Source organism: Maniola hyperantus, chromosome 16 (assembly GCF_902806685.2).
Source record: "Maniola hyperantus chromosome 16, iAphHyp1.2, whole genome shotgun sequence".
Lineage (NCBI taxonomy): Eukaryota > Metazoa > Arthropoda > Insecta > Lepidoptera > Nymphalidae > Maniola > Maniola hyperantus.
This window is the reverse complement of record NC_048551.1, coordinates 14,105,198-14,121,540: the sequence shown is the minus strand read 5'-3', so window position 1 is coordinate 14,121,540 and position 16,343 is coordinate 14,105,198. Positions and strand designations below refer to the sequence as shown.

At 41.6% G+C, this 16,343-nt stretch overlaps 1 protein-coding gene across 2 annotated transcripts in view; it reads left to right on the top strand.

Annotated features, from left to right (window-relative positions):
* LOC117989806 (visual system homeobox 2-like) overlaps positions 1 to 16,343 on the top strand; it is a 153,565-nt gene that overhangs the window by 39,122 nt on the left and 98,100 nt on the right. For both annotated transcript variants that reach the window (XM_069503877.1, XM_034977218.2), the window contains exon 2: positions 4,671 to 4,724. In XM_069503877.1, coding sequence (XP_069359978.1) covers positions 4,671 to 4,724 — 54 coding nt within the window. The remainder of the gene's footprint in view (positions 1 to 4,670; positions 4,725 to 16,343) is intronic.

The window sequence follows — 16,343 nt, the reverse complement described above, 5'->3', positions numbered from 1 at the left end:
GCAAACTAAATACTAAAAATGACAATAATTACAATTTAGGTGCCCGGGATCGAACACCCGACCCCTAGGAGGCGAACATCGTAACAACTAGTTTTACTTAGTTTTCAAAGGTGTGATAAGTCTACCAATCCGCACTTGACCAGCGTGGTGACTATGCCCAAACCTAACCCATTCTGAGAGGAAATCCGTTCTCAGTAGTGAGCCGGCGACGGGTGATGATGAGTTATTAGAAGCGCTTGATCTACCTTTGCTAGGTAGCTATGTACAGTACACGGCAGAAAGTAATGTACATCGGCCTTTAGAATGACATTTCGGCTTTGTAGAGCGTTGTCTCTTTAACTCAGTGCTCATATCTAAGTAGATGACGTTTTATCGGTCTCGATGACAGGGACAACAACGCTCTATAAATCTGCTATCTCCTTCTAAATGTCGATGTTTTTTTATTCAGATACAAGTTAGCCCTTAACTGCAATCTCACCTGGTGGTAAGTGACAATGTAGTCTAAGATGTGCTTCCATCTTAGACAACATTGTCACTTGGCTAACCATGGAAGGAGTACGGCAGTTTTTATGAAATCCATAGGTACACTTTTGGTTTCTACACGGCATCGTACCGGAACGCTAAATCGCTTGGCGGCACGGCTTTGCCGGTAGGGTGAAAACTAGCCACGGCGAGGCCGCCCACCAGACCAGACCAGTTTAGAAATTATTAAATTACAAATCCCTGCCAGGAATCGAACCCGGGACCTCCCACTAATAAGACCACAGCGCTTACCACTGCGCCATAGAGAGGTCGTGGTGGTGGTGGTGGTGGTGGTGGTGGTGGTGGTGGTGGTGGTGGTGGTGGTGGTGGTGGTGGTGGTGGTGGTGGTGGTGGTGGTGGTGGTTGTTGGGGGCGATCCTTCAATCAAGGCAATGACTGAGGCACAACCGCCAACAAACCTATCGTCTGTCGGCCCCTTCCGAGTGGGTTGTTGTTCCGCACACAACACAACACAACACAACAATGGCAGCGGTCCGGTCAACACCTCTCAACACAAAGGCCCCCATTACGCCACTCCTCACTCCTCACTCCTCACGTAACGTAATTGAGGAAGCGTTTATTCCCTTCGTACGAGAACTTAACTCGATGCTTATATCGAATAATAGTCCACTAAACGTCTTCCACATCGATTGTCCGCCAAGCGTTCACATTACCTACACCTTCGCAGACTACAAGAAAAAGACGACCTAGTGCGGATCGGACTCGCACACGGAGGGTCCCGTACCATCATACAATAAATAATACTTTTGAATTTTGCGTGACAACCATTTCGAAATTTTAATTAATTGTTGTTAAAGCGGCAATAGAAATACATACTTATTCTGTAAAAATTTCAACTCACTATCTATTACGATTCACGAGATACAGCCCACGGACAGACAGACGGATGAACGGATGGACGGACAGCGGAGTCTTAGTAATAGGGTCCCCTTTGGCACCCTTCGGGTACGGAACCCAATTATTACTCTCATGTAGACTCAGAGAGCTCGCTTCGCTCGGTCAAGAACGACTAGGCACTTAGGTACTGCATTCAACCAATGTCATGAAAACTGCACCCCTCGTAGACAGTTTTAATATTGCAATCTTTAGATTGGCTGCAAACACAAAAGTACCGCTAATTCATCGAATGTAGATACAATGAGTGATTCAAGTCACGAATTTTGGACAATTAATTATTGTAAAAATATATCACAAATTATTCGATGCTCAACGGCTGTAGCGGCAACGGCATCACTTGTATTAGCAATAGTTTTTTTAATTCATCATAGGAAACCCAGATCTTTAGTTAGGAGTTTAGTAACAAATAGTCCGTCTGCCATTCACCTTTAGTCTGTGCCACACGGTGAGTTTTTGTCTAATCCTCATTCTCAAGCGGAATCTGATACCGGCAGAAAAAATAATAGATTTTAGCGATCGCTTGTGTGTTGTGTGGCCCTTTGTGGCTCTACGTGTTGGCTCTTTGTGGCTCTACGTGTTGGCCTTTTGTGGCTCTACGTGTTGGCCCTTTGTGGCTCTACGTGTTGGCCCTTATTGTGGCTCTACGTGTTGGCCCTTTGTGGCTCTACAGTCTACGTGGGCTCTACACTGTTTAGCTCGGCTTGTGACGTGTGTATTGTGTGCTTCATGTATTTTGATGTGATTTTTAGGGTTCCGTACCTCAAAAGAAATAAAGGAACTCTTATAGGGATCACTTAGTTGTATGTCTGTCTGTCTTATTCTAAAGTTTATAACCTAACAAAATTTACATAGATTTTAAATAACAATTTAATCTTTCAAATGTCAGCATAAAATTAGTAGATAGGGTCAAGTAAAGTGGATAAAGCAAAGAATGCTGGTGTACCCTTTATTAAGCAGTTCCTTAATGACCCGCGAGGCAATCCCGCCCGCCCGCCCTTCGCCAGGCGCCAAATAAACCCTCAGCTGATTCCCAAAATGGATTTCACTTTACTGTGAGACAAAAATAAAATTAGTCTGTTGTAGAGCGTCCAGACATAAGACACCCAACACAAATAGGTACATTTAGTGTGATGAGATTTTTTTATTTTATTTTATTCAGATACAAGTTAGCCCTTGACTGCAATCTCACCTGGTGGTAAGTGACGATGCAGTCTTAGATGGAAGCGGGCTAATCTGGAAAGGGTAGGTATGGCAGTTTTTATTAAACCCATGCCCCTTTGGTTTCTACACGGCATCGTACCGGAACGCTTAATCGCTTGGCGGTACGGCTATGCTGGCAGGGTAGTTACTAGCCACGGCCGAAGCCTCCCACCAGACATGACCAGAAATTCAGAAATTATAAAATTCCAAATCCCTGCCGGGAATCGAACCCGGGACCTCCCACTAATAAGGCCACAGCGCTTACCACTATGCGCTCTCCTCTCAGAATGAGAAGGGTTTGGTCATCGCCACGCTGGCTTACTGCGGATCGGCAGACTTCACACGCATTTGAAAATATTATGAAGAATTCTCCGGCCTGCAGATTTCCTCGCGATGTTTTCCGTCACAGTTAAAGCAAGTTATATTTAACTAGCTGATGCCCGCGACTTCGTCCGTGTGGATTTAGGTTTTTAAACATTATGTGGGAACTCTTTAATTTTCAGGGATAAAAAGTAGCCTATGTCACTCTCCAGGTCTTTAACTATACGCATGCAAAAATCACGTGGATTCGTTGCTCCGTTACAACCGTTGCAACGTGATTGAAGGACAAAACAACAAACCAGTAAACCAACAAACAAACACTTTCGCATTTATAATACTTATGGGCAGTAATAATATGGGTAGGTAGTGATTGTCAAAGGCACGTACCTCTATACATCCGAAAAAGGTGCGTGCCCGAACCCCCGACCCTAATGGTTAAGCCGTCAGCCTCCTATACGAGAAGTCTGCGGTTCGATCCCGGGTTGTTCGATGCGGTTCATCGCAATTATGTGCGATTTAAGCAATTACATATCACTTGCTTCAACGGTGTAACTTGTATCGCGGTGGAGGAAAACCTCAAGAAACCTGCATCCCTGTTTTTAACAATGTTCTCAAAGGTGAGTGAAGTGTGCCAATCTGCATTCGGCCAGCGTGGTGGACTATGGCATAAACCCTTGTCCTTCTGACAGGAGACTTGCTTTCAATAGTGGGTTACTGATGGGCTGATGAGGATGATGATGATTTCTATTCTATTCTATTTTCAAATGATGTTACCTACTTTGGTTCATAACATAACTTTTAGCCGCTGTCTCAAGTCTGCGTGTTGTTCAAACCGAAAAGCAATTCGTTTGACTGTGGCGTCGGCAATAAAGTTGCTGAAACGACGCCCCCCCTCTCCGCCGGGTCTCTGCCGGGCCGCCGCCGGGTCGCGGCCGGAGGCGGGCCGGCGCGGGTAAATCGCGGCAAGGAGTTTTAAATTGGAATTCCTCGGAGTGCAATAATTGTTGTCGCTTAATTAATGTAAAGAAGTGAAAACCCCGTGGTGGTGTCGTGGCTAAAGTGCTAAAGTGTGGCTAAAGTGCCAGTAGCCATCAAATCTCGTGAATTAACTCGTTTTCTTAATTTTTTTTGAAAGAATGTTAAATGACTAATATCCCCCCCCCCCCTATCCCCTCTCCAACTGAGCGTCAAGCTTGTGCTAGGAGTAGGTAAGACAATAGTGCAACGGGCGGGGTTTGAACCGCCGACCTTTTCGGTTTTCAGTCCACTCCTTTACCCGTTGAGCTATTGAGGCTTAAATCATTGCAAGACAGGTTTGCGCTTGATGACAATTTAATAGTCTAGTTACTTAGGGTACTTCCCATTGATCTTGAATCATGAAATTTGGTCTTATACATTAATAAATAAATAAATAAATAAAATCATTTATTTCACCAGATACAAAATCATATTTTTGTTAGTATATTAGTTAGTAGATTGCACAAGCACTGAATAGGAATCTGAAAGCGTGAATTTGTAGTTACTTATTACTTACTTACATCACTATAAAAGCGTTATTAGTACTCAGTCGGAACCCTTTGTGTGCGAGTCCGACTCGCACTTCTTGACTGGTCATTTTTAGGTTTGTACGCTATAGATTTCCATATTGTTTTAATTAATACTAAACTGATATATTTTGTAAACTAATGTATAAATCGTCTCTTGCGCAGGTTTCCCGCAGATCAAGTCGCCGTACAGTCAGAGCTCGCAACCGCACCTTACCGGTCAGTATTTACTTTAATCTAATACAGTATTTGACAACTACAGTCGACGCATTTTAAACTGAGTCGTCAAGTTATCTGTCTGTTTCGCTCGCGACCTACGACCTGTAAATGCGAGCGAAATAGACAGATAACTCGACGACACAGTTTAAAATGCGTCGACTATACTCAAAGATTTATAGTCAAACGTCAAAACGCGCACGTAGTAGGTATGCGATATTCTATGAAATACTGGAATGTGACGTCACATCATAATGACGTACTTTTTAATTTAATCGATAATTTAAAATGTTTATCACACTTAAAACTAACAAAGGACGTGGATTTTACGTATTTTGGAAGACCCTCTATATTATAATCGCTGAGAAATAATTTATTTTTGATGTAGTCAAATACCCAATTCAGTTGTAAGAAAGAAAATACCTAGTATTTACACCTGCCCAGTGCCCAGTGCCCAGTGCCCAGTGCCCAGTGCCCAGTGCCCAGTACCTAATATCTGGTCCAATAGTATTAGTAAGAGATTCAACTAGGTATAAATACTTAGAACATAAACTGTGGAGGTGGTTTCATTTTTATTTGCATTTGTTTATGAAATGATATTTTCTGAATGAGTTATTGGGATGGAAGGCTTCCATCACGTAGTCATCGTGACCCAAGTCTGTTACTGCATTGGTAACCGAATTGGAGGTCTTTTCCTTTCCTGTGTGTGAGAGAGAGCCGGTTGAAATGACTAACGACTGACACTGATCTTCTAGGCAAGTGTACTCCAACCTAGACCTGATCATTGCATGATTGTCGTCAAGCCTTTCTCACAATTTTAAAAAAAACAGCAAAAAACTTAGCAAAAAGCAGCTTAGATACGTAGATACGTGGTATCTAAGTAGGTATATAAAAGGAAAAGGTGTAAGACTGACTGATTGACTGACTGACTGGTCTATGAACGCACAGCTCGAACTACTGGACGGATCGGGCTGAAATTTGGCTTACAGATAGCTATTATAACGTCGGCATCTGCTAAGAAAGGATTATTAAAAATTTAACCTCTAAGGGGGTGAAATAGGGGTTCGAAATTTGTGTAGTCCACGCGGATGAAGTCGCGAGCATAAGCTAGTTAGACATAAGCGAGCGACGGTAAAATTTGAAACTAAATACTAAACAATACACATCGCTGCTGATTTAGGAAAGTGGCTGAAGGAGGTGCGGGCGGGATGGGCTCCCTCGTGTGCGCCCCCCGCCCGCACCGCCGCGCCGCACCCCCGCACACCCCCAGCCCCGGCTTTGTCTCAGTAATGAGTCCGCCAAACGTCAAACGTCACCGCGCCCGCCCCAACCGATATCACAAATCATACGCCAATTCATCCCCCACCGGAAAATCAACTTTGGACTTTCCACCATAGAACACCCTTTTCTTCAAATATTTATTTAAATACACCCTTCCAGAGCAAGGCTAACACGAGATTTGCTTAGGTAGGACGTGAGGTTTTTGAAAATATCCCGTTAAATGTAAATGAGAGAGCTCGACAGTACGACAGTCTCGAATTACTCAATTACGGGTGCTTTTGTCCTTAGTCTGTGCACGTGGAACGTGTTACACGTCTACAATGTATAAGGGGGTGTCTACACAGAACTATAACCGGCCAGGCAATTAACAACGGAGTCTGGCCTAGGCCCTAGGCCAAGATGGGGATACGGCCTCGAGGCATGACCTCCTTGCCCTGGTGTGGCCTCGTGGTCTTGGTCCAGGATCTCCATGGTGTGGGCGATAGGCACACCACCGCTGGGGTGTTGTCAGGTCCTGTTTTCTCCAGGCAAGGAGGAACTTTCCAGTGTTTCTAAGAAATGATGCCTCATAGATGGCACTGTTCGTGCCAGAAAATCGTAGATTTTTGCTTAAATCGGACTTTTGTGCTAGAAACTGTTTAATAAAAGCGGAGAATGATGATATTGCAGGTGACATAATTCTACATACTAAAATTACAAATGCAAAAGTGTGTTTGTTTGTTGGTTCACATTCGATCACACCGCTACGGAGCAACGGATTAACGTTATTTTTAGGGTTCCGTACCTCAAAAGGAGAAAAGGGATCTTTATAGGAACACTTTGTTATCTGTCTGGCTGTCTGTCTGTCCGTCTATACGTATGTCTGATATGTCTGTCAAGAAAACCTATAGGGTACTTCCCGTTGACTCAGAACCATGAAATTTGGCTGGTAGGTAGATCTTATAGCACAAGTAAAGGAAAAAATCCGAAAACCGTGAATTTGTGGTTAGATCACAAAAAATGTGTTCGTAAACAAAATACATAATTAGTAGATATTTTCAACTTTCAAAGTAAGATTACTATATGTGGGGTATCATATGAAAGGGCTTTACCTGTAAATTCTAAAACAGATTTTTATTTATATCTAAATTAAGTATATCTGTCCCGGCTGTACTCACGTGATTAGTCGACGTTAGCCCGACTAGTTTCTTAGTTTCTAGTTTCTAGTAGATTTTTATTTATTTTTATGCATAATAGTTTTTGATTTTTCGTGAAAAATGTAGTACGGAAAGCTCTGTGCGCGAGTCTGACTCGCACTTGGCCGGTTTTTTGCATGGATATAGTTAAGAACCTGGAGAAAGATAAAGGCTACTTTTTATCACGGAAAATCGGAGATTTGCAACGGGATTTTATGGCCCATCCGTTATACCGATTTTGACGAAATTTGGTACAGATATTGGCTGGCATACCGGGGACGGACATAGACTATTTTTTTGTTTATGATAGTCACTACGTCCTTGGCATGTCACGTACCGTGTGAACGCGCCCTAACAGTGTTGTACCATAATATTATTATCTAGTAGATACTATTATGTATATTCTGTGGTATCGGGCCATTCGGAACGTGTACATCCGCCGTGTGTTGGTGGCTGCACCCTGCACCCTGCACCCTAGCGGGGTCTGAAAGCGGTTCCCAACAAACCACCTGCGGGGGCCCGGCAGCCATTTGTAAAAATTGCCTGCGCCGCCATTTGTACGCGGGAACTTCATATTTGGAACGCCGCGCCGCAGGGATCCACTACATTTGAGTTTGACGTTTTTAAACGGCCATGATGGCCGCGTTTTTAGGGTTCCGTACTTGAACGGTGCCAACGGGAGCCTATTATCTAGTAAGATTTTGTCCGTCCGTCTATCTGTTTGTTAGCAAGCTGTATCTCATGAACCTGGTACAACTCTCCACCTCCCATCTATAATATGGGCCATGAAATGCGGAAGGACGCCCGTTCGTTACTTGCTCTTGGTGTTCTCCCGGGGCGCCTTCTTGAGTCCCTACTAATTATTTCATCTGTCCTCCATATCCCTTATGTTCACCCGTCCCCCCTGGGGGCTGGACGTCACCTGCACAGCTGAGATCCCCGTTCCTGCTCCGCCGTGGTTCCTGCCTGGCACCATGGACTAATAGGTAGAGAGTTAAAATTTTCCCAGAGTCTTTATTTATATTGCCGCTATAACGCGATGCCAATTTAAAAAATAAAAGGTAGGTAACTACATAGTATTAAATATACACAGTGTACTACGGTACGGAACCCTTCGCGTGCGAGTCCGACTCGCACTTAGCAGGTTTAATTTATTGTTTCTAAAACAAAGAACACGATGGTCGTTTTGCGTGCCATTGTTTAGAAGGACGCCATTTTTATTTTGGAAATTAGGGGTGTTTGGGCCATGTACTGCGAACAATGGGCTTATGTGAGCCGTGGAGTCAAGACCATGAGGTTGCCCCTATGCCCCAAGTTCATTGGAGAGCACCTCGAGTTACTTATGTACCAAACACTGATATACAACAACAAACAACACCAACAAACCGCCAACAAACTGGCCCACCAGTTTGGCGAGATAGATATGTAGGAAACTTTGTAAAATTATTATGAATAAATAAATTTAAAAAAAAAAACATCTAGATACACTACACACTACCTAGGCAGTCTAGCGCTCCATCTATTTCATTAAAGTACCTAATCTACCAAAATTATTAAAGTAATAGGAAATATTCAAGATAGGGGTTTTCAAGATAATATCGTAGACACAATAATCTTAGAACCTCATTTAAGTACATAAATTATTATTATTACTTATTATTATTACTTAATATCAATTAGCATCTTATTGTCTTAATAGACAGATACCTACTTACTTACTGCTCGAAAGCAAGCTTCAATAAAGAGCATACAAATACTCGACTTTTTGTCCAAAGAGGTTTCTGTGAGATGTTTTCCTTTACCGTAAAGAAAGTGATACAGTACGCGCCAGTAAGTAATGTACATCGGCCTTTGTAGAGCATTGTCTCTGTCGTTGAGAGCGACAAAACGTCATATAGGTATGAGTGACAGAGAAAACGCCCTATAAAGCCGAAATGTCATTCTGAAGGCCGATTTATATCACTTTCTGCCGCCTATTGTACCTACTTAATTAATTGCTTGAAACGCGCATAATGAACTCTGAAAAGTTAGTGGTGCATGGCCGGGGTCGAGACCCGCACCTCTCGTAAGGAAGGTCAACCACAAGGCTATCAATATATTAGGTAGTTATATTATATTTGGGCGCGCGATGGAGAGAGCTATGCTTGGAGTTTCTCTACGTGATCAAATCAGAAATGAGGAAATCCGTAGGAGAACTAGAGTAACCGACATAGCTCAACGGGTTGTGACGCTGAAGTGGCAATGGGCAGGGCACATAGTTCGTACAACCGATAGACGTTGGGGACCCAAGGTGCTCGAATGGCGACCTCGCACCGGAAGACGCAGCGTTGGAAGACCCCCCACTAGGTGGACGGACAACATCAGACGAGTCGCAGGGAGCCGCTGGATGGCGGCGGCGGCGCAAGACCGTGGCGTGTGGAAGTCCCTACAAGAGACCTATGTCCAGCTGTGGACGTCTATTGGTTGATGATGATGATGATATTATATTTATTGTCCCTATATCGTGCTATTTCCCATGAAACAAAAGCTAACGGCACGGAAGGTATATAGTACGCGACAGGTTGAAATGGCAATTGGGGAGGAATTGCCCCAACTTCAAAATTCAATAGATATAATGTTAATGAGTGAACACTTAATAGGCATATGTACAAACTAGAAATAAGTAGCTAAGTAAAAATGTAAAAGCTGTTTGTGTTCCATAAAAAAAAAAAAAAAAAAACATCCCACGCTATACTTACGCTATCTCAAAAGCTACAGTGTGCCAATTCGCCACTCCACATACATTCAGGGAAGCTGTGGAAACTGGCAACATTTGCAATCAACCTCCGTGTGACTCCGTGTGACTCCGTGTGACTCCGCGCGGCGTTACATATTCATGGGCCCTCACATGCTACACACCCGCGGGATGTTCCCAACTAGCTTCCTATACAGGGTGTAACCAGAACGCTAGCAAAAACGAACACAGGCGATTACTGATACCTAAATATATAAAAGGAAAAGGTGACTGACTGACTGACTGACTGATCTATCAACACACAGCTCAAACTACTGGACGGATTGGGCTGAAATTTGGCATGCAGATAGCTATTGTGACGTAGGCCCCCGCTAACAAAGGATTTTAGAAAATTCAACCCCTAAGGGAGTGAAATGAAAGGGGGTGAAACAAATTCCCGAAAGCCCGGCAACGCATTGGCGGTTCCTCTTGTGCTGCAAATGTTCATGGGCAGCGGTAATCACTTAACATCATTCGTTTGCTCGCAATTTTTTTTAAACCATGGACTTCCGCAAAGTAATGCCTGCTTCTATCCAACATTTGAAACATTTCCTGTCTATCTCTTCATTAGTCTATGCTTACAAGCTAGTAGCATCAGAAGAGGAAACGATTTTTTTCCGTCACATTGGGATATTTTCCGCCTGTTATGTGGATACAATCCAGCTGAATATTTGTGCACCTTATCGCGCAGGTAATAAGGCTGTGATTGGCTCGCGTGGCGGGTGTCGTGCCGCAGTGTCGGGTGTCACAGGCGCCGCTAAGTGGCGACGTGTGACGTGTTACAATAACAAGCAATGTGTTAGTGTTCGCGAGACACTTCAAAGTATCAAATGTTGCGTTTGTTTTTATATCACTACATTATTGAGTTCCGAAAAAGTAAATGGAATAATTAGTTGCACAGAACCTAAGCTTTTTTAGGGTTCCGTACCTCAAAAAGATAAACGTAACCCTTCGTTGTCTGTCTGTCAAGAAACCTATATGGTACTTCCCGTTGACCACGATATTTTTCGAAAACCACGAATTTGTGATAACATCACAAGGTGTTTATGAACAAATAATTTGTATTTTCAATTTTCAAACTAAGATAACTATACCTATATCATATGAAAGAGGTTTACTGTGACATTCTAAAACAGTTTTTTATGTATTTTATATACTTATATACGAGATATAGATCAGACAGGAGAAGATTGGCATATTATTTTGGTTTAGTCAAGATCTGGGAACTTTCTTTCGCCGTCGAAGTTGACTTTTCCAATGGGTAAGTATTAAAGCAAAATTTTTAAAAATGTTTTTTATAGCACTGCTAGATCATAAATGAACTGAAATGTACTCATACTATGTTAGGTATAGGAATTTTATATAATTTTTACATATTTTAATTTCTAAAGATTTTGCGATTGAGTTGAGTTTTGAGCTCTTATTGTTGTATTTAAATCATTAATTTCTTAGAAAATATATTTTGTTAAATTATAAAAAAATATTTTCTGAAGATAGTTGATACCTACTTATCACTTCTTGAAAATAAAACTTCAATTTCAACAACATTTTAATTTTTATTACAACTTACCTAACCATAAGTGTTGATATAGGACGTAGGTATAATATAGAGGGTATAATATGCAAAAAGTTAGCTAATATAGACTGATAGGTACTCGTAACAGAAATTAAAAATCGCTTACTCGCTAGCCTACAACTCGGTTCAACAGACAATAACATAAGCACCACTTAACATACACAAGTCTGTTAGCCCACTTCACTATGCAAAGTATGCTAATTTGTATGCCCTAATCGATTTATGACTAATTCCGAGTCATCAGTTCACTCCGAGTGATTGAGCCGCAGAGAGTCGGATCTTAAGTGTTGACAGACGATTAAAAACCTTGTGATAAGCAAAACACTGTGCAAACAAGCCTCCCTCGGCGTGAAGCGAGCAAACAACGACACAATTGCGTATTCCATTACATTCGCAGATGTGCTCGAATAGTTTGTTTCCACGAGTCGGAGTCGAGAGAGCCACTCGGCGAGCGGCAAACGAATAGTGGAGTGCCGATTACAGCTGCCCCCAAACTCTTACTCATCTCTACAAGCCTCTGTCGTATCTGATCGAACCGTATGCTACTAGGTATCTATAGCTATCGAGTGTTGTAACCGCAGCTACGCCTTGTAGAGCCCTTTACTGTACCCGTAGTACAAGATTTTACGTCTCACCAAACCAAACCAAATTCGAGAGTCGAAATACTTCCGCGTTACAGTAAAATGGACCTAAACAGCCTTGAATTGAAGTCAAATATTCAATGCCACTGATTTTAATTTCGCAATGTTTCCGCTTGGAGCGCTGGCTGTAGAAGTGTAGACAAACTTGTGCTTTAAAACAAGGCATTTAAGATCCAGTTTACTGTAACGCGGAAGTATTTCGACTGTCGAATTTGGTTTGGTTTGGTGAGACGTAAAATCTTGTACTACGGGTACTGTTCTGGTGGGAGGCTTCGGCCGTGGCTAGTTACCACCCTACCGGCAAAGCCGTGCCGCCAAGCGATTTAGCGTTCCGGTACGATGCCGTGTAGAAACCAAAGGGGTATGGGTTTAATAAAAACTGCCATACCCCTTCCAGGTTAGCCCGCTATCATCTTAGACTGCATCATCACTTACCATCAGGTGAGATTGCAGTCAAGGGCTAACTTGTATCTGAATAAAAAAAAAAAAAAAAAAAAAAAACAAAATCCTTGCAAAAATCAATATTACGTGTTTCAAAATTAATCTCTTTCTTGTGAAATCCACGATTTGTTGATTCAGCAATTTTGAACAACTTACAGGTAAAAACTTACCTGTAAGATTAGGTATAGGTAACTAATCAACATGCTGATTACCAAAAATGATGTGGGGTGGGGTACGTCAATAACTTAGAGAATCCTTATAACATTTAAAGGATTATACCTAGTACTGAAAACCAAAAAGAACCTAGAGTAAGGTTCTAACGAAGAATAGGTAAGTAGTGCTGCTCTGAAACTTCCACTTATCATTACAAGCCTCTGCCTCTGTTGATCGAATCGAACACTGCTACGAGTATCTGTTAAGTTTCGTAACTGCTTCTACGGCTCGTAGAGGCCTTTACCCTTCCACAACGAAATTATTTCAAAAAACGTAAATTACTATATTATTTCGAAATAAACCCTTTTTTGTAAAATTCACAAAACATGACTTTTGGAATGTTGAAAAACCTCGAGTAGATTTTATAGATAGACCCTCCTTTCTACCACCGCACCCCAAGACGCCAGGCAAGTTTCCACCCCTATGTCGTCAACATTCCATCTACGCGTACGAAACGCTTTGCGTCATCGTTCCTTATACGCTATCCGGGTATCTTTAAAACAAGACTGAATAGTCACCGTCTAGGCAAACGCGTCCCATCTTAGGCCACATCATCACTTCCCATCAGGTGTGATCGTGGTCAAGCGTGCCTATAATGAAAAAAACCGGCCAAGTGCGAGTCAGGCTCGTGCAATGAGGGTTCCGTACTACAGTCGTATTTTTTCGACATTTTGCACGATAATTCAAAACTTATGATGCATAAAATAAATAAAAACCTGTTTTAGAATGTACAGGTGAAGACCTTTCATATTATGATACCCCACTTGATATAGACACTCACTTCGAAAGTTGAAAATACTAATTATTAGTTCATGACCACAATTTAATTTTTTTTGTGTGATCTAACCCTAAATTCACGGGTTTCAGATTTTTCCCCAAATGTCAGCTATAAGATCTACCTACCTGCCAAATTTCATGATTCTAGGTCAACGGGAAGTACTCTGTAGGTTTCTTGACAGACAGACAGACAGACAACAAAGTGATCCTATAAGGGTTCCGTTTTTCCTTTTGAGGTACGGAACCCTAAAAAAATCGCGCTGATTGCCAAAAATAATTTACGTTCCGGATAATTACGTGTATATATAGTTTATATAATCCTTACAATATTTAGAGGATCATAGACCTGAAGATCAAAACGCTGATCCTGGGCTAAGGTTCAGATTAAGGTATAGTGTTGCTCCGAAAATCTTACTCAAATCTTGTATAAGCCCCTGTCGTATCGAATCCAACACTGCTACGAGTATTTGTAACCGCTGCTACGTCTCGTAGAGGCGTTCAGCCTTCTAGAACAAAATCATTTCAAAAACAATAGGTAGGTATTACTTAGTACGTATTTCTCTTGTTGTAAAATTCACAAAATAAAGATCTTCTCAATAGGTACATCCTTTACAACACATTCTATGTTAAAATCGGTTGCATTAGGAAACAATTTTCCGTAGACTATCGCAAAAACCCTTCTCATTCTGAGCTGAGAGGAGACACGTGCTCTGTTGCCGGCGATGTTGATCATGATGATAATGATAATGATAAATCACTACCCATATTATAAATTCGAAAGTGTGTTTGTTTGTTGGTTTATTGGTTTGTTGGTTTGTCCTTCAATCACGTCGCTACGGAGCAACGGATCGACGTGATTTTTGCATGGGTATAGTTAAGGACCTGGAGAGTAACATAGGCTGTTTTTATCCCGGAAAATTAAAGAGTTCCCACATGATTTTTAAAAAAATCCGCGCGAATGAATTCGCGGGAATCAGCCAGTAGTTTAGATAAAGTAAACCATCTTTGAAGATATGACTGCCGAAACAAGTTTGATGAAGTTTGAAGTTGATTTTACATTGTTTGCTGTAAAAAATAATAAAGTACGTAAGTGCATTGAAAAATTACCTTATCATTGTGTGAGGAAGCAATCTCATTCTGAGAGGAGACCCATGCTCAGTAACGGGACGGCGATTGATCGGTTGATCGTGATGACATTCTTAGTAGTTGGTAGGTAATATAATCCAGTAGAGTCAGAGCACACGTGACTGCAGTCAGTAATCAAATGACTAATTACTGGTGAGTGTTGGGCAAACATTCGCGACCACTCAGCCAGGGATGTGTTACAGAATTCAATTAGAAAACACTCTGCGCTAGTCTGCACTACTGTCAGCCACATTCCACCCTTATTTCCTAGACAGTAAGCACTGAAATGCTATGTAAAGTTGAATCGGATAGGTTTACACGTCATGTATCCGGGTTTTTTTTATTTTTTTGCACTCAGGAGTTTGAGGTTTTTAGGAGGGATACCTAAGTATTTTATTTGTAGGAAAGAGAAACTATACCTACGTCTGTAAAATAAAGGTTCAATGGTTTATTTTTCAATGCACCTAACACTTTTGTGTATTTTTCAATATCAATAGTTCTATTTTACAAGTCAATAGAGTTAGGAAGTGGTGACAAAGAAAGAGATAATCAAAATGTTTAGCTAAGCTCATCATACCTGAACTTTAAACTGCTAACACGTAAAATCTATAATTGTGTAGTTAGTGCAATTATGAACTAAGCCATCGATATAGTTTTATATAGTAGGTAAGTACTATATGATGCCCGCGACTTCGCCCGCGTGGATTTAGGTTTTAAAAATCCCGTGGGAACTCTTTGATTTTCCGGGATCAAAAGTAGATTATGTCCTTCCTCGGGATGCAAGCTGTACCAAATTTCGTCGAAATCGGTTGAACGGGTGTACCGTGAAAGGCTAGCAGACAGACAAACAGACAGGCTAACGGTCAGACAGACAGACAGACACACTTTCGCATTTATAATATTAGTATGGATTAGCATACTTATCCGGATTTGCTATAATTCACTCCATTGATAGTGACGAGTAAATATCTACTTAGGTAGTAGGTACTTAAGTATTACATATTTACTCCGAAGCATAACCTCGCCTTGAGGCTAAAAAATAGAGCTCACGAGTAAACGAGTAAAACGGAAAGAAAAACGTGCAGAAAAACATTTCAGGAGGTTATATAAATGACAATGAAGCCTTAATTCTGACCTCAAAGCCTGAAAGCCTACAATCAAAGCGATCAATTCGGGACCTCACCTACATAACGAGCTAACATAATATTTTACGATTAAACCTCCCCCTCTCCCCCTTCCCACCGACCCCCTCTAGGCCACTGATCGAATAATGAATTAAGTGCCGATCACACCAGGAAAACCAACCGGCCACGTGAAAAGGAACTTTAGCTACTTGTATATAAAGGTGAATATGTGTTTTATCAAGTTGCGAAGATTTTCTTGAAGGAACACGCCATTAGCAATGATAATAGGTAGTGTCCCGTCCCTAAGTGCCAGCTCATTACCCTCGCCTTCGTCGTCGGTTATCACACTTTGACGGCATACATAATACATATTAACGATTTTGTCGCCTCAAAGAAATCTTTGAGGCGTCATTGTTTTCACATCAGCATCGCGTTTTAGATTAGATTTAACCGTGATTTTAACTTCACTGGTTTATTGGTTAATCGGGATGGATTT